This window comes from Pezoporus flaviventris, unplaced genomic scaffold, assembly GCF_033815535.1.
Source record: "Pezoporus flaviventris isolate CSIRO_AGI_PZ_B2104156 unplaced genomic scaffold, CSIRO_AGI_Pfla_v1 ptg000031l, whole genome shotgun sequence".
Classification (NCBI taxonomy): Eukaryota; Metazoa; Chordata; class Aves; order Psittaciformes; family Psittacidae; genus Pezoporus; species Pezoporus flaviventris.
Genome location: NW_026892579.1, coordinates 23,072,929 through 23,096,482, shown reverse-complemented (window position 1 = coordinate 23,096,482; position 23,554 = coordinate 23,072,929). Strand labels below are relative to the sequence as shown.

Genomic DNA, 23,554 nt, shown 5'->3' with positions numbered 1-23,554 from the left:
AGCAACTGCAGCTCAGAGCCCCTCTTTCATTTCCTTCACCAAATGACTTACAGACTGAGTTTGCTGTCTTATTCATCCCTCAGACAGAGGAAGCCTTTAGTGCTTTCATCCACCCACCTCTAGACACCAAGCTTAAGTACCTATTTTAAGACTATTCCCATTCTAATGGCTTTTGCCACCTGACATTTCCAAGTGATTAAGTAATACTGACAGAATACACACACATCGGTCTCATGTGCCTTTCAAAAAAATGAACAGACATATAAATTTTCAGTAGTTTTATTGAAAAATGCCTCTTTCATTTCAGAAATAAATAATATAAGGCAGTGAAATTCACAATTTGCAGTTAAAATATAAAAGCAGCAATTCTATATCCATAGTCTTGCAAACAATTTCCAACTGCTTTTGATAACTAAGAAACATTGTATTCTGAAAAAAAAAAAAAATCCATACTAAATATACAACATAAACATGCAATTCCATCTCTGCAGGATTGACTGCAATTTGGCATAAATGTTACTGTGTCTACAACAAGGAGATTTCAGGCATTATTAAACTGTATCCAGTTGATACAATGATTTCAGCTACTTAATGTTTGTGGTGTTTAAAGGAGATGTATAAGAGCAGTACATGCCCTGAAAAGTATAACTAAGCATAGAAGAAAATGACAATGATATTGGAAGGAGAGAGAATTTTTTGTGTCTTTCTTTTAACTAGATAATGCGGACCTGTGACCTGACTTAACTGCAAACGTGCATTTGAAAAAGAAAAAGAACGTAGAGCTAAAGCAGACAGTCCTTAGAAAATTTGCAGCAGCTCTGTGGTTATTTTTGTTTTGGTTTTTCTGTTTTCTTTTTTTTATTTATTTGTTTTTACATTATTTTAATGAAAAGGCAGCACTGGGATAACTGAATGCATACATTAACCTATAGGCAGCCACTATAAGCAGAAGTATTTTACAAGCATTTCCAGAGCGATATGAAGTCTCTAGGTACACACGTTGCTATCCCCACATAAGCAAGATACAAAACAGGGGTGCGTCTGATATGAAAGACCAGAAAGCTATATTGCAAGAGAAATTATGCACTCTCCCTGTGTGTATCTGCAAATGCAAGAATAGCAAAACCAAAAACCACCAACCAAAAAAACCAAAACAAGACACATATCTTTTATGGGTTTGTTTGTGCTTTTCTTGACAGTGATCTTTTCCAGCGCATGTGTTCAGGGTATTCTGGTGAGTGCATTTCAACTCCATAGTCCTCATACTCGTCCTCTCTCCTGTCTGACTCCATAGGTACTACAAAGGGTTCACCTTCAGGTTGATAGGGTCCACTTTCAGGCACGTATGGTTCTGGTTGAAAATAGTTGTCCGATTGAACATAATAGTTATCACATGTCTTTGAATCCACAAATACAATGAAGGTTAGTTTGCCTACATAATGTTAGTCCAATCTTATTTCCATATAATAAATATATAAATTAATAGTTCACTGGGGTATTTTTCACTTTTGTTCATTAATAGTTTTTGGCAGTAAAAGGATAAAATTTTAAAAGGTTTTATATTTATAATACACAAAACATTGCAGAAAGAGTCTTAAATTATGCAAGGGACCAATTATTGTAGAACTATGAAAAAAACAAACCACAAAGCAAATCAAATTAAAATATTATTTTACAGCTACTTCAGTAAATACAAGCACTGGACTTTATTTTAAACTGTGTAATTAGTAGAAGACATGAAGCAGGTAAAATGAATAGGTGGGTTTGGCATATACTAATTTTCTCTGAGAATGGGAAAGTGTAGACATAACTATCACCAGCGGCAATATACAGTACATGTCATTTTCTCGTGCTGTTCCTCGTAACAAACCGAGTTACAGCTGGTGCTTCAGGAACACCAAAAACTACAGCAAAACAGAAGAAAAATAATTATAAAACGTTGGTATTTATAACTGCAGTTACAGAATCCAACAAGATTACATACGAAAAAAAGGCACATGCCCCGATTCTGACATGTTGGTAACAAGCAACAGACAGGTAGATTTCATAAGTTGTCAAAAAGATGTTATTCCAGCATATAGCAAGCAGCAGCAGGCTTTTATGCAAAAGCATCATGTAGAGTTGTTAACAGATTTTAGTGGATACAGTCCCATACAAATCATTTACAAGCCACAATTAGTTTACTATTTACATAAGTCATTTCTCATTTCCTAGGTTAAGTCTATCTCTCTTTTAATGGCATTACCTTTGCTGGTTAGTAGTTTTATAAGCCTCCTTCACCACTGAGGCTTTTGATGGTCAGGGTCTTTTTTTAAAAAAGAAAGACTATTTTACTATTGAAATGCAACAGGCTTAATGAATTGACATCACTGTCCTTTATCTCATTCACAAGTTGTGTTAGTAAAAAGTATCTCCCCATTTTATGAGGCCAACATGGTTCAAAAACCATATCCGTGGTGAAATATCCATACGGACTCTTTCTAATAAGCACGTGCGCAAACATCTCAGAAACAGGATTTTCATGTATTCAAACTGTAAGCAGCACTGGCGACTTAGAAAATGTGTTAGCCGAAACCTGAAACAGGTCAAAGATGATGTTAGTCTTTTAAAAAGTCCATCTGATGTGCAAAAACATACTTTCATCCAACTAAATACATAACAGTTAAGTCATAGGCATATATTTATATATGTATACATAGCTGTTTACTAGAAAACACTGATGAATCACAGGTAGGATTTTCTTTTTTTTTATTTAAATAAGAATTTTGTGCGAGATCTGCGCAACCACCTGGCTCTTTAACCAGGAGCACTGAGTCTGCAAGCGTGTACATATATAGATATATTTTTTTTTTACTTTTTTTTCTTTTCATGGGTACATGCACAATATGCTACACCAAAACATATCCAATAGTAGTATTACATACGCAAATTTTGAGATGTTGCAATGCATACGTATTAATTTGTTAACAATACTGTGGTCCTGTAGGATCCGCATGTTAAAATATAGTAGCATCTTACCAGCCAGAAATTGACAGCCACTGTGACCCTTTATTTTGATTCTAGAAGCAGCCTACTGTTTTCAGCTACATCACAAAGGGGAAGGCTGATATTAGTCAGGGCTAATCAGAGACTCCATGGTGCTTAACTTGGTAGAAATTGTAGGACAGTGGTGGTTTTCAGTTGTCTACACTGTATAAATGAATGCATTTTATTTGTGGAAAATTTTTATTTCAGGTATTAATTTTGTATAAATAATCCTGACATTGCTCAGAAAGAGACACATGGAAATTGCCAACCACAGCATTCTTTTTATTTTTCAAGAGAACATGGAGAATTCAACCTTGTTCTGAAGACGATTGGAAGGGGTGGGGATGAAGGGGAAAAAAAGAAGAAGAAAATGGTCACTTAAATCCTACGAGCAACCTTATCAACTACTAACCATCTATGTAAAAAAAAAAAAAAAGACAAAACAACTAAAATATCTAGTTACCACTTCCTAATTAAAGCAAACCACATATAAAATCAAGTAAATCAAAGTCCAAATGACTGCTTATATACCTGCACATTACAATGAGGCAGGCCTGCTCACTGCAACCATTTCCTCCTGATTCAGTTATGTCCACGCTAGCAGGACTGCTCCATGTAAAGCAGCTTAATATGAACAGCCACATCTATGAAGGCTATTTAAGGCAAGCGAAGTTCCTCATAACTTACCTGGGAATCCTTGGCCATTGTAAGGGATGCTAGCACATTGGGATGAATCACAATATCCTGGTGGTCCTGGGGGACCTCGAATACCCGCATTTCCAGGACGACCTGGTGGCCCCGGTGGTCCTCGTGATCCTGTGGAGCCTGGTGGACCAGTTCTAGATTCTCCTTGTGGACCTAATTTTAGAATTGAAAGGTTGGGAGGTTGCTCTCTTTAAGAGCCAGCTTGACAAAACAGCTAACATTACTGCCGTCTAGACTACACAGACTAGGTTGTCTTTGGTGAGAAAACACTTGCACTTTGCTGCTATATGGGGGTCAACAGAAAGAAAAACAAAAGAAAACTAGAAATATGACTCATCATTAGTTGCTTCCCTGTGTGTGGCTTATTTAAGGATTTATTCACAGAAACTGATTTAGTAAGGTTTGAGCCAAGTAAGAAACATCAATGAATGCTCTGGTTTATTTCCGGTCTGTGTAAGATACAGAGATCTCAAGGGAAACTACTAGATTAGACGAGCACACTGGATTTCAATTAAAATATAGGAGTACATTAATCCTGCTGCCCTGTGGCCCCAGGATAGATGAGGTAATGTTTTTTTTGGAACCAATCTTATTATGGTTAGCAGAAAAAGTAAAGTAACTGGAGCTACAATTGGCTGCAAGCGTCTTATGGGTACTGTAATGAAAAACCATTTTAGCCTAGTAAACTGCAAGCAGAAACAAATGATGGAGCCGATTTCTGCCAAGGAATCAGTGAACAATATCGCATGATACAAAGACCAAAAACAGTGTTCAAATCAGCTGAATCTGCCATCTTGTAACTCTGCATGTGGGAATATTTTGTAGTCAGGGGCAATTTGTAGTTCTGTAATCACATATTAACCTATGAAAAATTGAACTAGAGACTTCAAAAGTATCATCTGATAACATTTATGAAAACATCCATCAAATATTTGGACAATGTACTTTCAGGAAATATATTTTCACACAAGGAAGCATGCCAGATGAATAAATTACATGATAAACACCTATTAGCCACATCCAAAACTCCTTCTTTTTTTTTTTTCCCAGTAAACTCTAATACATGTCAAAAGCATGTATGTTCACCACGTGTAGTCTGGTTCCCTATGAAGAAATTTTGTCTTTTTCTCCTACTTTTCTGTAATCTGACAAAACAAGAATATTTACCAGGTGGCCCCGGCAAACCTCGCGGTCCTTGAGATCCAGTCCCTCTTTCACCTTTCTCTCCAGGAATTCCTACAGAATAAAAAAAAAAAAACAAAGACAAACAATTAAGAAAAGCACTTAAAAAAAAAACCAAAACAAACCAAAGGAAGGAAGCCACATCAGCAACTACTTCTTCTTGCTCTCTCACTGGTATTAATATTTAGTTCCCATTACTTAATGCAACAAGGCTGGTCAAACCTTATTTTGTACAGATGTCCAAATGTGCATTTGGGAAAATAATTTGGATTTAAATACATTAACTTAAAAATAAAGTAGGATGCAGATGTAATTTAGTGTGAACAAAGTTTCTCAGACCTAGAAAAGTCTTTGAGATACTTAAAAAAACACAGAACATTATTATTTTAAGCTACAAATAGGAAGGTGTTTTCAAGCTTGCATACTTTTGCTACAAAGGATGCTTTATACTTTCTTAGAAACAATTATGATGAAATAAGTTTAAGAAAGCAGAATTCAGAAATTCATTCTTCCTTGATTTTTTTTTCTAGTCTGTTTTAAAGACAATATTAAAATACATGCTAGATAACACAGCACCGATTTCATGCTACAGTAGAGTAGCTGGAATAAGCAAAGGCCACAACATAGCACAGTCCAGACGCTGCATGTCATTGCAGTGATCCAAGGTAGCCACAAAATAGGTATACCCATATGCCAAAATTCTGTTCAGAGTTGCTTCCCTCCTTCAGAGTGCTGTAAAGAGCCAAGGATGTAGACCTAATTCTTTCAACTCCTACTTTTTCTTCTTTGTAATGACTCATTTTCTCTCTTTGTAATGAGTTCTGTTCTGAAAAGAGTTGTGTTACTCCAAACAGCCTTTCAAGATGCAGCTGGTTAGTGCCAGAAGAGTTCTTGAGAACATTCACTTTCCTAGGATATCCTGCTGAAGCAGCCAAAATGCTATAGCACCTTGTGTTTTATGAAACACGAGCAAGGGAGAGACAGAGGAAAGTACTGATGTAATTAACCTTGTCCTCCAGAACATCAGTGTCCCTCATGCAATCCAACTGACCTAACAGGCTACTGCTAAGTGTGGGCTTCCACATCTGACATGGTAAATGGATGAGACTGCTCCTCTGGCAGCCTCTGCACTATGTCCACTGTGAAACATACAGCTGCCTTGGAATCTACCCACCTCTTTCACCGGGTGGTCCTTGGACCCCAGGAGGTCCTGGGAATCCTGGTCTTCCTCCAGGTCCAGGCTCTCCTCTAGTCCCAGCAGCTCCTGGGGGACCAGGTGGTCCTGGTGGCCCTGGCTGATTACGGTTTGAATAATAATCGTTCGGGATTTGATTCAGCATTTGATTGAACCTGCTCATTTGACCTTCAAAAGGAAAGCAAAATGGTTCAATAAGCTCTGTGAAATGAGTGAAAGTTTTTTATCATAATGGGAAGAAGTAACAATTTATCTCTCTTCATCAAACTTTATCCTTGTCCCCATTCATTAAATTAGTGGTGAACTAGTAGAGATGAATGAAGTAGACATAATGTGAATGTCTGATAAGAAGTTACAACACAAATGGAGGACAGAGGGAAGAAAGGAAAGGGACGTCTGGAAGCCAGTAACATTAATAAAAAACACTTTTAAAGCAATTAAAGTCACAAAATAAGCATTTGTTTACAATACTCTTGCTCTTAGAGCTCTAATTAAAGGTTCTTTTTACTCTGAAGAACAGAAAGGACTTGTTACACTTGTAAAAGTTAAGTATCACATTTCTATGTACTTTCAGAGCTCTGAAGCTACCACAAACACAGTATAAATTATTCAGGTAAGATACAGCCGCATACAGTCTATAAGGTTGCTTTCTTAAGCATGTAGGATGTATAGGTTTGTACCTATATACCTTATGCATATAGACAAATTTTATTTCCAAAGAAAGGTGTCTGAATAAAAGCAACAGCATTGTGAAATAATGAAGAAAGAAGCCCTTAATGGGTGGCCTTATCTACCCCATTAGTGTAATATGCCATTACACATTAGTATATCCCTGAAAAGATGAGCTGAATATGAAAAAAATAAGGCTGAGATGTTCAAAAAGGAGATGGTAAAAGATCTCAGATACGTCCTTATTCATAAGTCTAAAACATTCATGAATGTATTTTTCTCCCTCTGTGCTGACGTTTTAAATAGCAGCCATAACAGACATATAAAAAGAACATACTGTCCTCCTCCCTGTGCACAAGCACTCTTAATGATCAAAAAAGTATATCTGTTTACCTGAGTCAGAACTTACCCTTATTATAGAAATAATATTAAGAACAATTTATGGCCACATTTGTCTCTGTCCTTTTTGGAAGATGTACTGATAGCAAAAGCACTACCTCAGGGACAGAGAAAGACTGTAAAGAATACTTCCATGGGCTGCAGAGCTGCACTGTGTGGCAGCAGAGGACTGGAAATCAATCTGGAGTGCTTATCCAAATAAATATCATTTTTACTTGCTTAGCACATCTGATACTGTGCACAGTATTTACCCAACACTCATGTGTCTTTTCCTGTTAGGAGTGAGTATCCCTTTTCTCTCCGATTCGTTCCTTCTGAAGATAAGACATGTTTAATGAGAAAATGTATGCTGATTTTATACAAAGATGAAGTAATTTTGGACCAGACTGACAAAAGGAAGGTCACCTTCCTTGTACAGAACATTAGACTTTCATGTATATTTCCAAAGATCACAGATTAGTTCAGGATCACACTAGACATCTCGATCTGGCAAAGATTTAGTGCTACATTTTTTTCCACCAAATCATTGGCATCGGAGAGCTATCAGATCACTCAGGTTCTTGCTATGCTCTGTGCCCAGTATCCCTCACCTTACATTTAAAAAATTGGTTTCTGTTTTACAAAGTAGTAAATTACTAGATCGAGAAACAAAGCAAACAACACTGTTTACCATTTATCAGTTGTTCACAAACTTGTCTTGCAACTGCTCGCATCATATTCTGAGAAGCGATGTCACCCTAAATAAGCAAAACCAAAGCGTTTTATTAATAAGCATCTATGCTTCTAAAGATACAGTTTTTAAGTAAATAATCTGAAAAAATCGGACTTTAAAGAAGACTTACTCTGTCACCTTTTTCTCCCTTCATTCCAGGTGCACCCTAAAATAAATACAGTAAAAATAAAGCAACTGAAGGATTATATTATTCCACCCCACCTATAAATTTGAGACATGCAACTCTAGAACACATTTTGGCTTCTTCAGGAAAACAGACCTGGTCCTCCTTGAACTTCACATTTCAAAGATGCCAAAGCAGGTGCCAGAAAAGACTGGACAAGCAGTGATCTTTTGTGTATGAACAAATACACTGACAGATGCGGAAGAAAAATATCTGAAGGAAATATTCAAACTGGGGCCAAAGGAACTGATGTATTCTGATACTGGAACCACACTAGCAATTTAAAAGTTGAATTTTTTAGCATTACATTTCTGTAAATGGTGAATGGTCTTGTATGAGTTATATATGACTGTTTAATTTTAAGTCTTAAGCCAACTTATCATTAAAGAAGGTAAGTTAGGAAGAATAACACATGTCTAGGAAGGGTAGCTGTCTCCTTGAGCCCACAGGAAACAGACCCTGTGTTAAGAGATGGCACATAAGATGGAGACGCCATTAAGTACTTATTCTATTTATAACAACAACTTCTCTGCTAGTTTTCAACCATTTCTAGTCTTATAAAAGTCTCATGGAAGTCTTAGCTTAAGCTGCTTTAGAATTATTGACAACTGCCCAGCGCTAACTTTTGTCTTACAGCAATTCACATTTGCCCTTGAATGCTCTAGTGGTTGTGAGTTTTGCAGTTTTCAAGAATACTATCTAAGAAATGAAGCAGAAGGACTGATTCTAATTTTTATATATTTATGCATTTATGGATGGAAAAACATCAGGTATACTGAAAAGATGTTTTTAAATGCTGGAGATAGCTCACACAATCTACTCTGCATAAACAAAACAACCAAACAAAACCAAAATATTATATTTATTGCAAAACTTGCTTAGGAAACCATCACAAATAGCATTTCCAATGCTCTTGAACACTCACTGAGACAAATGCCATGTGTGCTAAATTCCAGGACAGTACAAACAAAACTTTGGCCATAACTATGGCTCCTGAAGTGGCCAGTGTGAGTTTTACAGGTGACCAGTGAACACAGAGTTAGGACACAGCTGAGTCCTAAAAATCTGTTGTAAATTCACCTGCCAGAAATGTGTCTAAAGAGCTTTGCTATTTAACAAAAAGGGGCTAGCATGAGTTCAAAGGGATTTTCACATGTAGCCTAAATTACTATTTGAACTCTAAGGCATATTTCAGAGGTGAAAGACCAGTACGGTCATCTGCTGTTCTGCATTGCTTTCCACATACTAACACATACATCATAAGTATTACTGCTTTTTTACATGGTGGTATTTCTTTAAGGAGGATTCCTCTTTATCACCATTAACAAAGCAAAGGCTAAGTGTGGGCTGCAGCTGTTTTTCATAACATTCCTACAGTACCCACAATTTATTTCAACAACACAAGACAACAAATCATTCCACTGAGGTCATAAAAGACATAATTTGAATGCAGTTTCATAGACTCCTATCGAGGTCTGGAGCAAACAAATTCCTATGGAGTACGTTAGGGTGTGAACCTATGTTTTTTGAGCTTCTTTCCAGCACTGTTGCATACCCCATGACATGCTACAGAAAATATAAGGCAGCTCATCCATCACTAAGTAGTTGGCATTCAGTACATTTGCCTCACATGTAACAGATCTTTCATGCAAAATTAATTGTACAGAATCAAATGAAAGATTTAGAATGATGATGCTGTAAGTGTGCCACTGGAATAAATTATGCCACCAAACAATTACTAATATATACACAATATATCCATCAAAATTACAAATATTCTTTCCTTTCTGAGTACATATCTATAATACCTGCTCATTGTATTTTCATTTTTTCTAAGGCTTTCATAGTACAACCTCATGTTGTTTTGACAGGAAGCAAATCATACAGTATGTCTTCTTGTTTACACTAGGTAAGTGCTAGCATTAGAAATCAGATTTCTGGTCTACTATCCTGTCAATATTCTAATAATTACTTAAAATGCCATGTTCCAATGAATTCACTTGCTAGCACATCCACACAGCAGAACTACAGAGAAAAGAGAAAAAATAAGCAAACTTAAAATGTTCAAATCCTATACAGTGTTTCTAGAAATGATTCTGTGGACTAGCCAAGTTCTTCAGACTGTCTTCAGCCACAAGTGATGTTGGTAAGACAAGAAGGTGCTCTGGTAACAAAAGTACAACATTGCTCAAAAGTATTGCCAACAAAGGTCCCCAAACTACAAAAATGCTAAGGCCATTTGTTAATTATAATATGAAAATAATAATAATAATAATAATATATGATGTACAATTTTACAATTAATTGAAATCAAATGAGCCTCATTCTTCAATCTATGACCTTGCAAATATGTATTTAGATTTATGACTCGAAATCTACAGGTTATTCCAATCTAATTTTAAAATTTGAAGATTAGAGGCTGATTATTTTAACAACAAAGTTAATTTTCCACCACCTGAGTATTTTAGAAATATGACTTACAAAAAAAAAATTATTACTGCAACTACTGAATTACTATTTGCATCTTCTTCTCACTTGGTTATAATTCTTCTTAAGTTTCAATTGATTTTCTTTTAATAGACAAAAAGTGTAACTTAGCCAACTGCTTGCCAGCACTTTGAGAAGCAGCAGCTGCTGCTGACATTCTGTTTTGTTGATATCCTGCAATGAGGGAGTCACTTAAGGTCAGTGTGAGGAAAAGCTAGTTTAAGCTGCATGTGGGATTTTTCTGAGCTGTGGGATGAGGGCTGGGGCTGCAGCAAAGTTCTATGGCTGAAGGAGGACAAAACGAAGGAAGTTTTGCTATTTTTACTTTAAAAGATAATGCACTCAATTGTTTTCCCCAAAAGAATGTATGCTCCCCACAAGAACCACCAGTTTGCTGCTCCCAAAGCAGCGTCTTTTTGAAACTTCATCTAGGATATCTGGATGGATGGATGCAAGGTCAGTAAATACATGGTAGCAGAGAATGGAAAATGCTCAAAACCTGAGTTAACTACCAACAAATATCTCCCTTATGTGCTCAGGATTACCCTTTAAAGGTTTTTATGTTGAATTTGGTCCTGGAGACATCAGTCTAATAGCACCTTATACCAAAAACATAAATGCCTTGCACTATGTCCTGGGGATTTTCTCAGTCAACAAAGTCAGACCCTGTTATCACAGAATCTGTTCTAGAAACAAGACAGCTGTACCTTAAGATGACTTAGTCTGTCTACTCATCCATTGCCATTTTCACTCTCACACCTATAAAATAGCAGTACTGGAACTTTTCATCTCCAATAGGTTTGTATTTCCCATTACATTCATTCACAGAAAACATACCCATTTCTTCTTGAGCCAATATCCTCTTCTAGCTTAATGACTTTTTCTTACCCTTGCTGGTTGTTACCCTATGAAATGGGTAAGGACTACTACCAAATTCTCACTCTCTGAACAGACAGAGAGAACAGATATTTTAGCCTCCTCTAGAATAGCCAGTGCTCAATTCTCAATAGATTACTGACTCATTTGTATTCTTACTGTTCCTTTTCCAGTCATTTTGTTATTACACTGAAAAAAAATGACCTAAGTTTCTCTTGGAAGTACTTATAAGCAGATTAAAAAAGTCAAATTTCCTATTTCCATGAAAATTCAGCTAGCAATTCAAGTATCAACTTGTTCTAGTCTAAGTACGCATTGAGGTAGAGGAATGTTTGCAGCCACATTTGTGGTGTGGTTTGCCTCAGTTTAGCACATTAGTGGTATTCAACACATCAGGAAAGAGCTCCAGTTGACTGCAGTCAGTGGGAATGTTTTCACAACACCAAGGCTTGTCATAATTTGCATAACTGTTCATCTTTTGCCTGGGGTGTAACATTCCTTGCTTTGCAGGGGTCCTTTACCTGAAATGTTCTGCAATGTACCAGCAATACAGACTGTTCAGGTAGAGGAAAAAATGATAGGATCTGCTCAAAAATTATTTACTCCTTGTATTTATCAGAGGCAAGCAAAAGCTTATTATCTTTCTCCGGGACAGGAAGTTACAGATTCGGGCAGGCCTGAACCATGACACTGCAAGTTGCATTTGGCTATCAGGCTGCACCTTTGGCAATTCTAATGCTGGACACAAAGGAAAGTGTTGAAATTCCATCCACTGGGAATCTGATAAAACATCTGTGCAAGGTGCAAGCCAGAATTCCTGCTGGGATCTGTTCTAGAAACATAAGAAATGGTAAGCATGATGCACAGTGTCCCATTACAAGAAAGTGCAACACCGGGGGGGGTGGGTAGGGTGGGGAGAATGTATTTCTAACTGAAAGGAACTCTTAAGATTAGAGCATAGGAGAACTTACAACTTACACATGGTGCTTGGGCAGGAGTTGACTGCTTTTGCTTTGCAAAAGCACTGAAACTGGGCTTGTAGCCAAATTTCCTCCTATGCACATTATTTACCTACAGAAGATCTTCACTGCTGAACTGGGTCAGCTATCCACTGTCCCAAGTGGAGGAAAACTTGGATATACCTGGTAGTTGGAAGTTCACTTGTGAACAAATTGCAGAACCTTGTGCACCGGCTGTCTATCAAGCATCTGACCTGGCAGGAATATCACATTAGCAATGTATGTCTAAAGCCAGGAAAGCTTCAGTGCTTTCTTAAGACTCTGTGTCCTCTACTGCAAAGAGAAATGGGATTTATAGGCTGGCAAATGCAGACTGAATTCAATGTGTGTATGAGAAAATGACCCAGCTTCCAGGTGCTCCTGGGAACTTCCACTTTGTAACCATCAAGCTGCACAGCCTACTACATATTCTTCCAAATTATCCAGCTGTTGTATACACAATGACATTGAAACAGGATGGAAAATTCTGGCTGATTGCCAGACATTAAGTAGAAGTAATGAATGACTTCTCATTTCAATTGGTGTCTCCACTCCTGAGTCAAACATAATTTCTCAGAGATCCTATAAATGAATCAGTTAAAATTTCTCAAGAAACTGTTGGTGGGAGGCAACACCTCCTGTTCTTTCTCCCTATTCAGGATGCACTTTAAAAGTTTGAATTGATCTCACAGAAACCACCCCCAAATAATTTTGCAATATCATTATAAAAGGCACAAAAAATTTGCAAACCAGAAATTATTATGTAATATTATCAAAGGTTGTCCACCTTCAGCAATGTATCCCTCTGTTACTACACATACACATGCACAAGTATAAAGACTTTCCAGTCATTTTGCTGACCTAGTTCTTTGTGCTCATGCAGTGTAGGAATACATGTCTTGGCACATAATAGTCTACGATTTTTTAGTGGAAACCAGAGACCACAATTTCCAGCCCCAACTATTAAACTCTGCAAAATGGCACACTGTGAAAATAAAATTGTTTGAACAAAACATGCTTGCGGTCTTAGGTCAGCTCCACTGTATTAACCACTGTCATAAGTGCAAGACAAGTATTTAAAGCAAGAAGAAGTCTCATATTCATCAAAAAAATGTAATTTTAAATTTGATACTGTTAAGTGCATCATTATCTTACTGGTGTCCCACGATCTCCTGGTTTTCCTGGTTTTCCACTTGGGCCACCAACTCCTGGAACTCCTGGGGCACCCTACAGTGGACAACATGTAAAATGAATTGTGTAAATCCACAACTGCCTAAGTGCTAATAAGAAATATGTTACTGTATTGAGTGTAAAGCAATACTGAAAATGGGTCCTATCAGTCTTGGGTTTTTTTTCTGCTATGTACAAATCAGGCTCAAAAACTTTCCTTCATAAAAAAATGTTTTTTTTTAATGGAAATGTGTCCTTTTACATAACACCATAGATTAACAGGTATTTCTGAATCTAAAAATTCAGAGTTTCTATATGTTTTGGGGATCACTATTACTGACAGATTCCTAATGGAGTGCAAAACAGTTTGGCCTTCTAACTTCATCTAGCAGATCTGTGATCCTTGTAAAAGTCCACAACAAGAAGTGTATAAAATTCATTCTAGTGATACTAGATAAATATGAACAAATGAAAGACTAGTGTTAGGTTATGTGATGAAAGCTTATCTGAACACCCACAAAGGAGCACAAGAAAGACAGTTGTGGGAGAGCAGGGGGCACAAATATAATATCCTGTCCGAGAGACTCCTGTCTATTATTTATATACACACTAGGTATACTTAATACCTGGTATAAATGTGTGCTCTGTTCATGTGCTTACAAGGAACACATCTTCCACCTTGCTACTGGCTGGACCTGACAACATGGAGCTGCAGCAACTTGCCTATCTCAGGCTATCTCATCCAGCATGAGTTTTTCTCATAACAACCAGCATGTTTTCTAACATGGTCCCACAAAACACAATGAAGTAGCTTTTTAAGCAAAAACTAATCCTCAAATATTCTTGTCAAGAAAAACTTGCATGGATAGGGCTTGGTTTTGTTTTTCTTATGAGAATACAAGTAATAAGCTGATTAGTTTTAGCAAATCTAGCTATGCATTTAAAAATCATGGCTGAAGTACCAGGTTAACTGGTCCTTCCCTTATTTACAGTGGAAGAAATCAATTTCAAAACCACTCTTACAAATGTTTGTGAATACATACTTTATGCAGCTGTTTGCTCACCTTTTACTAAGAGTTTCCCAGATCTATTTAGGATATTGAAAAAAGGATCCATTTCATATTTGACAGAAACTGAATGTTAATGTGGTTCTCTCTCTGATCAGTTCTCTTATTACATAGTATATCAAAGTCAAAATTATATTTACCGCTGGTCCTGGTGGGCCTCTGGGACCTGTAGGACCATCTTTTCCTGTGAAACCCTGTTCAAAAACAAAACCATGGTTAGCAATTTGTTTAAGACTGTAGCTCAATTAAAATGGCCTTTAAGATTATGTAACTGCAACACTCCTGGTTACTACTAGCACATCTTTTCAAACCTATCCAGAATGTAATTTATAAAAATAACAATCACAACTAAGGCTGTAGAAGGCTATGGAAGAGAGCTTCAGCCAACTCACAAGATGTTCAGCATCTGTTGACTAACTGAATATAGAATGAGTCTCTCTCAACATTTTTAAGAAACGGAATCATTGCTCTATCCAGAGAAGATCTCTCATTTTGCTGTTCTCAGATTAGCTGGAAAACCTGAGGTTTCCACTTAAAGGAAGAACAACCTCCCTCTCACATACTTCCCCTGCAAGAAGAGATACTGAGAAATCCAATTTCAATAACCTAACATAGTATACATATATTAACATTGGTGGTCCATGGTCCACTAATGACCCACCAATCCAATGGTATGCTTTTTGGCAAGCAGCTACTACAGGTGGTCTGTTTTCATTCCCAGCTACCAACTGTTACGAGAAGATAACTATAAATGTATATAATCTCGGCTACTAATTTTGACTGTAAAGGTAAGTCATTGCTTCGGTCATCTCAAAGGTGATATGCCGTTGTGAAGACAAAAGAGATTTGCATAGCTGACCTGAAATTAGAAGAAAGGGATTGCAACACCTCCACAGTTAAATACCTGTGTGCCTGCCCTTCATTATGAAGGCATTTCAGAATTCCCCATTCAAAAGAAAGTACTTAGCTCCAGACAGCCAAAAGTTAAGAAGCGAAATTCAAATTCACAGTAAGAATGCCACAGCCAGATTCTTCATAGATATGATATCTCTGAGAAAAGCAGAATTTCAAAGGGATCCTGTGCAGCAGCAACAGTATGTGGAAGACAGCAAGGCTAAGTACCTCAGCAGAGCTCTGCTCAGTGGACATAGTGCTCTGTGGGAGCAGGCATCTAAGAACCCACTCAGGAGAGTAAGCATTGCAATTCTTATAGTACATATCTGGCTAGCCTATGGCTATCTGGGAAGGTTTTCACTCCTAGATTTTTCCAGTCCTTCCGCTTTTACCTCTCAAACTAGATATTGATAAAAGGACTCCTTTTGAAAAAGCATCTGAAAATAGATATTGCAAAGAAAGAGGGGTGGGGAAGGGCAATGGACCAAAACAAAGGAAAAAAAAAATACCCAACAAAAAACACCAAAACCATTACTTGGTCTTTTCAGAGTTAAAATGAGGAAATTTTACCCTTTCTCCTGGAGGTCCCATTGGTCCAGGTGGACCAGGTAAACCTGGGGTTCCCTAGAGGGGAAAAGAATGATAAACTGCATCCATGACAGAACAAACATCACTGTTATGCTAATCATTCCATTATATATGCACATATTTAAATAGTAATTGCCTTTAGTTAAATGCTTTTTTGCATTTACAAGAACAAAACGAACCTTTAGGAGAAACCATTTATTTCATATACATGATACAAGAGTCTTCACCCTCACTATACTTTTTACTTCCATTTCTTTATTAGCCCATAATTCAACTTCAAAAACAATTTTCAGCACTGTTCACATAAAACAGGCATATCTGCTTTACTGCCTTTACAAGCATGACTTACAGATGCCATCTAATACTTTTACACTTGGTGCTAAAGCATAGCTTCAGTCACCTATCAGAATGAATCCAAAGAAACAAAAATTAGACTTTTCCTTTATTATTCTTCCCTCTCCCCCCCTCCCATTGTCCTATTTTTTAACATTCTGCTGCTTTACTGTGCATATTCTAAATTCTCTGTTTCTTTTCCTTCTAGCTTCTGGGTAAAGAATAACCCCTAAAATTAAATAGGTAGGGTACACTAGAGAACACCTAGGGATAATTTCATTCAGCACTGTGTAGGATCAGTACCATTACTGTAGGAACTGGATATTGAACAGTCTTGTATCATGTTGTCACATTCTTCCCCCTTTTCTGTCTAATTTCACCATACACTAAAATGTAGCACTGCTTTCTACAGGACATTACTACTCAGGATTACAAGGACTAATAAACCAAGTAAAGAATATAAGGCCCTTGGTCCACAACTGACCTTATCTAATATATAAAATTAAATCCACAAGACCATGTAAGTATCTCCCATGTAGTATTTCTATCCCCAGTAAAATCAAGGATAAAAAAGTAACCAAGGACTATTATTTACATCACCACATGTGCAGATCAATGACCTTAGAGTATCCACATCTGACTGATTATAAAAAAAAAAAAAAATCCTTTTTTTTCTCCTTAAAACATAATCCTAGTTTACAACATAGAAACCTGCAAGTAAGTGATATTTAATATTGCTTTCTTCTTTCAGAAAGCATATGATTAATATCCCAAGACAATTTGACTTCCTAAAGTGGAAAGCAATTAGACAACATTGCTGAAGAGGGGTTCAGGAAAGGTTCTGCAACCTTTATGTTAGGAAGACATTCAAATGCAGGTGATCAGAATTTGAGGGACCTTCCTGGGGAGTTATCAGTGTACTTTTCCTAATCCAAAGGCTTGTCCCTGTACATTCACTACTGCCCAGGTGGATGTTTGACTTGATTCAGTACAGCTGTTCTTTCACTCTTGCTGTTTTGAACGGTTTACTATTTCTTACATTTCACATTCCTAATTGCAAGATAATTGTGTTTCCAAAACTATTGCTTAGGAAGGTATGAGAAGAGTCCACAATTTCTAATGATGTCAAAGACAGCTGTCCAGCAGCCAACCTGCATCAGGAATACTGTGAAACAACATTATCTTGTCTAAGCATCTACTTACCGATCGCCCTGGTAGTCCAGGCTGGCCAGCATCACCTTTCATTCCTTGACGACCCTATAATTTTCATAAATTATTGTTAGAGATTCTACAGTAGATCAGCAGAATAATTAATTTGTGTAATGGACACAAAATATTTCTGCAAGATACTTAAATTAAGGAATCCATAAACCAACTCTGTGTTATGGAATAAGTCAAGATACATATACCTCTTAAAAGAAGCAATACTGATCTTCCCGCAAATATTTGCAAATGCATTTGATAAGGAAGTGACATGTCTTCTCAGAAAGAGAAACTGATATCAATGTCTTCACAGGCAGGAAAGCAGGGAAGGGTTACATGTTTTCTCTCAAACTCCTTTACCTTTCTCAGCTGATGAATAGAGCTGTTTACACTCACCGAAGTTAAAGGCTTGGTATTTTTAAAGTATTGCTATTTTCCTCTAGCTCATGGTCTAAAAAGGCATTACACACTTCCAGGAGAGAAGATGAAAGAGCATATAATGAAGCAATGCACTACCTTTCTCAACTAGCTTGTGTTCCACATACCCTAAAGCCCTGTAGTATAAATGTATGGTCTGAAATCACATGAGCTAAATTTCACAATACGATCTTTATTTTTCACAGTGGCTTGCATGTTGGTCCAGAATTAATAATTGTTGACAACACAACAATAATCAAATAATTTGTAAACACAGCCTGCCAATTACAATTGATATGAAAAATGAAATTACATGACTCAAAAGCGGTGCTCTAACTTATTGTAAACTAATGAGAAGTTCCACCAATGTTGCTATTTTCATTCTGTAGAGGTATCAAACTGAATATGACAAACACATGTATTTACTATTGTGTTCTGGCATATATTCTCAGTGCTGTTGTCAGGCTAAAGTCAAAACCACAGCACTCCAGCTACTAAGAAGGAGAAAAATGACTGCTACAGCTGAATCCGGTACAGTTGTGTTCTACATGCAAAAGGAATTTGATTGGCCTTTTTTGCTGTTTGGCACCTCTAGGTCATCTTGAAGTTTCTCCTCACAGTATAAAACAAAAAAATAAAAAGCATCTGCACTGGTTAACAAAATCTGTCTACTTAGTCCTTACAAAACAGAAGGTGTACCTCATCTCTATCTTGAAGCACATTTTGTTTTCCATTTCCCAAATTACTTCACATACTGAGAAGGTAGCCTGGTTTCAAATGCAAAATGAGACAGCATGCAATCAGACACTAATTCTATTTTTTTTCATAAACTTTATATTTTAACAAAAACTTCATTGAAAAAGTTCCTGATTATATTAAATTCCAAGCTAAACTGGAAACATCAAAATATATTCCTGCTTTTGGGATGATTACTTATCAAAATATGGCAAAAGCAGTCAATACAGTCAGAATGTATACAAAGGGTTACCTATGCTATCTGCTATAAAAAGCAGAATCTGGGGAAACTTCATCAGTGTTAATAAAGTTGCTCTGGCTTTGAAGGAACATACATGAAATCGGAAGTAGCCTCTCACTAAAACATGCATGCTGTTGCCAAGAAAGCCCCCCAGGAACGAAGGCCTGTTTTGTATGTCTAGATCTAGGCACTCATTGCCTCTCTGAACTTTCAGCTACTGATTGGAGCATCGAATATAAAAGTTAGACATGTAAACCTCTGAGAAAATCTTCAGAGTAATACTGTGTGCTTAATTTTCCTGCACTACAGTTCTATAGTTTTGAATCCTAGAATTTGAAGGACTAGCAACTCTACAGAAAAGTTGTAAGACTGAAAATGGAGTAGCACAATGTACATTAGAATGCTTAGAGTCTGTCCCTTCACGGGCATACCATAAGCACATGTAACAATCAGGATAGAAAACACAATTGTATTGAAAGAGACCTGCTTCATAATACTACTGCATTGTAGGGAAAAACAAATGTTAGGGCAAAGCTGCCACTCTCTTCCAAGACTGCCATTCCCCATGGACAGCTCTGACTCCACGCACATTTCCAGCCACATTTAGAATGGCCACTCACCGGTTCACCTGGGATAGATAGCCCATTGGGGCCCTGTGGACCTGGGGGACCTTGAGGGCCAGGAGGACCCGTCTCACCACGAGGACCAGGAGGCCCCTGCAAGCAGAAAATTAAAGCAAGATTTTAAATGACAACCCCTGCTTAGATCTGTAAGTGCAAAATCCTTTGGGTTAGACACTTAAGGTAAATCAGAAGCCTGGAGATACATTTAAAACTTCAGAACAACTGTGGAAACACTTATTCAAGTGGCATATCCTTTCGTAAGCTATTCCCTGATTCATGTTGGCAGTCTCAGGCCAAAACACACCTTCTGGCAGCATTTAATTAGAAGTATAGCTGGCCCCTCTGTACAGAAGAAAGGACAACAATCCTGCAGGGTGTTTATTAACAGCATGATGCATGCACTGTAGTTTCCTGATGTGCAGTCAGTGCTTTCAAGGCTGCATATATGCATAGACTGTGTATATATAGTCTCAACAGGTAGGCTGCACATAAAAAACATATAGACATATTTCCTAATAAATTTTTAATTTCCATTCTTAGCCCAGCATAGAGTTAAACACACAAAGTTTTATGCAGGTAAGCATGTCGCAACATTATAGATACATTCCAGAAAGATACTTACAGATGATCCAGTCAAACCCCTTTCACCTCTGGGACCTTTAGCACCTGGGCCACCCTAAATTGAATATTTGGAAAGAAAAATTATTCTGTTCAGGGAAAGCAAAGGTACATCATACCAGGGTGCATTTTGAATCTTCTTTATCAAACACTTATATGAAAGCCTAAAGTTTTGAAGTACATAGATCACACTACTAAAAGAGTACTAGGACAGAAAATGCATCAGAAACTCAGTTAAACCACACCGGCTTCAACCTTGCCAATTTAGCCCATGAAAAATTATTGTCATTTTTGTATCTGCAGACATAAACTTCTCCAATTTATATTCATCGAAATATCTGGACACCTCTCTAGCAGACTGGCAGACAACTTAACTGGACTTCAGATTCCCCATGCAGCATTTTTGACAGCTTCAAAGTAGAAGTATTACTGGGCTGGGTATAATTCCTTTATATTCATACTGGTAGGAGGATATCCAACCCACAGATTCCTATCTCTCCACATAAAAAAAAAAAAGAGTAACTGATTTATTTCCCTGACTGAGTAAAGAATCTTTCCTTGGAGTGAAATCCTGATTCTATATTTTAGAAATATTTGCACAGTCCATTATAAATATCTTGTACATGAACTGAAGGACAGCTGACATTGGGCCAGATTCTTTCAACCTATCAAACAATGAGTAGCTATTCACAGGGATTACATTGGAAATATGGGAAAAGGATTATTATACAAATAAGTAGAGGTGGTAGGAGATGTCCAACTGTGGTTTAAACTAAGATGAAAGGTGAACAGATTACCATGATGTTATGGATGCACTGATCTTTCTGACTGACCTTTGTTTCACAAAACAACTTCGATAAATCCAAAAATGAGAAAATCTGTCCATTGCAAATAGTTACTTACAGCTGGTCCAGGGGGTCCTGGAGGTCCCACACTGTCTTGAGTACAGGTACAAGCATTTGGAAGAGCTGGGCATTTTGCTTCATCTCTCTGAAAATATAATCACAACAGTTACTGTCATTTTAAAGAGAAGTACTAGATGGCAGCATACTTTTCTAAAACAGTAAGATTTTCTATTGTGTTTTCAAGTAAAATACACAGCTAAACAGTGGTTTCCAGAAGTTTTTACAGGACCTTCCATATTTTTAGCCAATTTTCTCTGTGAGCTATACATGGCACTAACAACATTGACACAGGTAAAATCTAATACATATGCAGATTCCATAGTTCTAATATTTATATCCATTAGACAATCATCTTGCAATGACAAAGAATAAACTAGTTACTTTTGAATGTTACTCTAAGAACAGATTAAACAAAAAAATAATACGACTATTCCATTCATAATACCTAGGATTTTAAATATCATTGGAATACAAAATATAACTGACATTTTTTCATCATTCCTAAGTGATTCAGTTCGAGCACATTATAACATTTTCCTCAGACACAAAACTTTGAAATCTGGTGTCGTTCACTGGCTGCTCCAACAACTGTTGTTTAGATCTGCTGTCTATAGTATGAGATATAATACCAGGGTAATATTAATATTAAATTTGCTATTGCTAATGATTTTCTGAATAGCTGCTGGTTCATTTATACTTACCATAGAAGGAAGATCACAACACCTGTCTCTGCTAGTCCAAACCGGACTACATACAATGTCAAAATTCTGGATTTCTAACTGTAAAATAAAGTAGGACTCTTGAAAGATATTAAAAACGTTATTTATGAAATCTAGTGGCATTATCATTAAAAATTACTCCAAAACTAGTTTATTTTTATGCAGTTTACATTATTCAGACATTCACTTCTTTTTTTGACACTGCCAAAAAAAAAAAAAGGTTTAAAATGAAATAATTTTATAAATACATAAAAATTTATAAAATAAACTAAATAAAAAAAATAATAATAACCAAGCTTACATAAGGTTTCAGGAACTTCAAGCACTGATGATTGTTCTTGTTCTGGGATAAATATGTGACTGAAGAAATATTTTGCAATACTGAATGAATATTACCGATGAACTTACGCATCATCTGAGTTCCCCTGCACTTCAAAATGAAATCTGGCTGAAAAACTTTTGGACTAGCTCTAAGAACTGAAGTGCTTGGGTCATGTATTAATTCAGATTCATTTACGGAACTTTCCATTGAGATTACCAAAGAAAAGTTCCGAAAAAGGCTGAATTTGGGACCTAGGCAGACTGTACAGTAAAAATGTTTGCCTTTCTTTTTTTACCCCAAGAGCTACAACACTGTAGTCTGATACATGCAACCAAACATTTGATGGTGAACACCAAGAGTCTTCTTCTGGTGCTCGGGTTTGCACATATGGGTCAGATTGCAGATTTAAATCTTCTAATATGAAGCTCAGGTGATAGCCTTGATAGTATAGTTAATCCATTAAGATAATTGATGTTCCCTTCATAGAAGCAGCCACTTTTTCATTATAGGCTTATAGATCATAAAGCCAGTGTGGATTACTCTGATCACTTAGAGTAAGACACACCACAGGTCTTGACAGAAATGAAACCTGTTCATTGAAGAATATCTTTTAGGAAAACAAAACAATATTCATTTAAAGATTTCAAATGATAGAGATTCCACAGTAAATGGTTCCAATGACTAAATGCTCTCCATACCAGAAGAAAAACATTTCTGCTCTTGTTTGAATTTACCTGACTGCAACTTTCAGCTATCAGATTTTTATTCTTGCAATTCTGCTAGAATGAGAAGGTATCAAACCCACACTCCTCAGCTGAGTAGATTGGGTCTTGAAGTACAGACACTTAAAAGCTGTAAGTACAATACCAGTTTCTTAGCAATCCTAAATCTTTAATAACTTTCCTCAGAAAATTTCAAGGGCTTGCATTAATGAATGGATTAATATTTATTGCTCACTGTTGCTGATCTCCGGTCGCCTTTTAGAAGTTTCCCAAGTATTTCATAACCATCATTTGTGATGTTCCCAGCCTCCTTAATTGGTTTTTCCAGTATTTCACTGCAGTCAATATAAATCTTAACATTTGATGAAGTTACAACAATATGGACCTGAAAAGAATTTTAATGTAATATTTAGAAAAGGCACATAGGCATATTTAATACTTTAATATAATTTCACTCTTTAGGTAATAGTTTTAAATTTTCTTCCTAGCAATCCTGCTATACTTTCAAATGGTGGAAAAAATTGGACACAAGGAAAGGCTATGACATTTGTAACCTCTTTAAA

The 23,554-nt window shown here is 36.7% G+C and overlaps 1 protein-coding gene across 1 annotated transcript in view; it reads right to left on the bottom strand.

Annotated features, from left to right (window-relative positions):
- Positions 1-263: 263 nt before the first annotated feature.
- Positions 264-23,554, bottom strand: part of COL12A1 (collagen type XII alpha 1 chain) — a 102,669-nt gene continuing 79,378 nt past the window's right edge. Inside the window, exons 52-66 of the mRNA XM_061460462.1 lie at positions 23,227-23,376; positions 21,930-22,007; positions 21,227-21,313; positions 20,328-20,381; positions 19,703-19,798; positions 17,690-17,743; positions 16,136-16,189; positions 14,812-14,865; positions 13,590-13,661; positions 8,020-8,055; positions 7,848-7,914; positions 6,089-6,277; positions 4,900-4,968; positions 3,715-3,885; positions 264-1,351 (exon numbers count right to left, since the gene is read on the bottom strand). Of these exons, the coding sequence (XP_061316446.1) occupies positions 1,170-1,351; positions 3,715-3,885; positions 4,900-4,968; positions 6,089-6,277; positions 7,848-7,914; positions 8,020-8,055; positions 13,590-13,661; positions 14,812-14,865; positions 16,136-16,189; positions 17,690-17,743; positions 19,703-19,798; positions 20,328-20,381; positions 21,227-21,313; positions 21,930-22,007; positions 23,227-23,376 (1,413 nt within the window). The 3' untranslated portion in view covers positions 264-1,169. The remainder of the gene's footprint in view (positions 1,352-3,714; positions 3,886-4,899; positions 4,969-6,088; positions 6,278-7,847; positions 7,915-8,019; positions 8,056-13,589; positions 13,662-14,811; positions 14,866-16,135; positions 16,190-17,689; positions 17,744-19,702; positions 19,799-20,327; positions 20,382-21,226; positions 21,314-21,929; positions 22,008-23,226; positions 23,377-23,554) is intronic.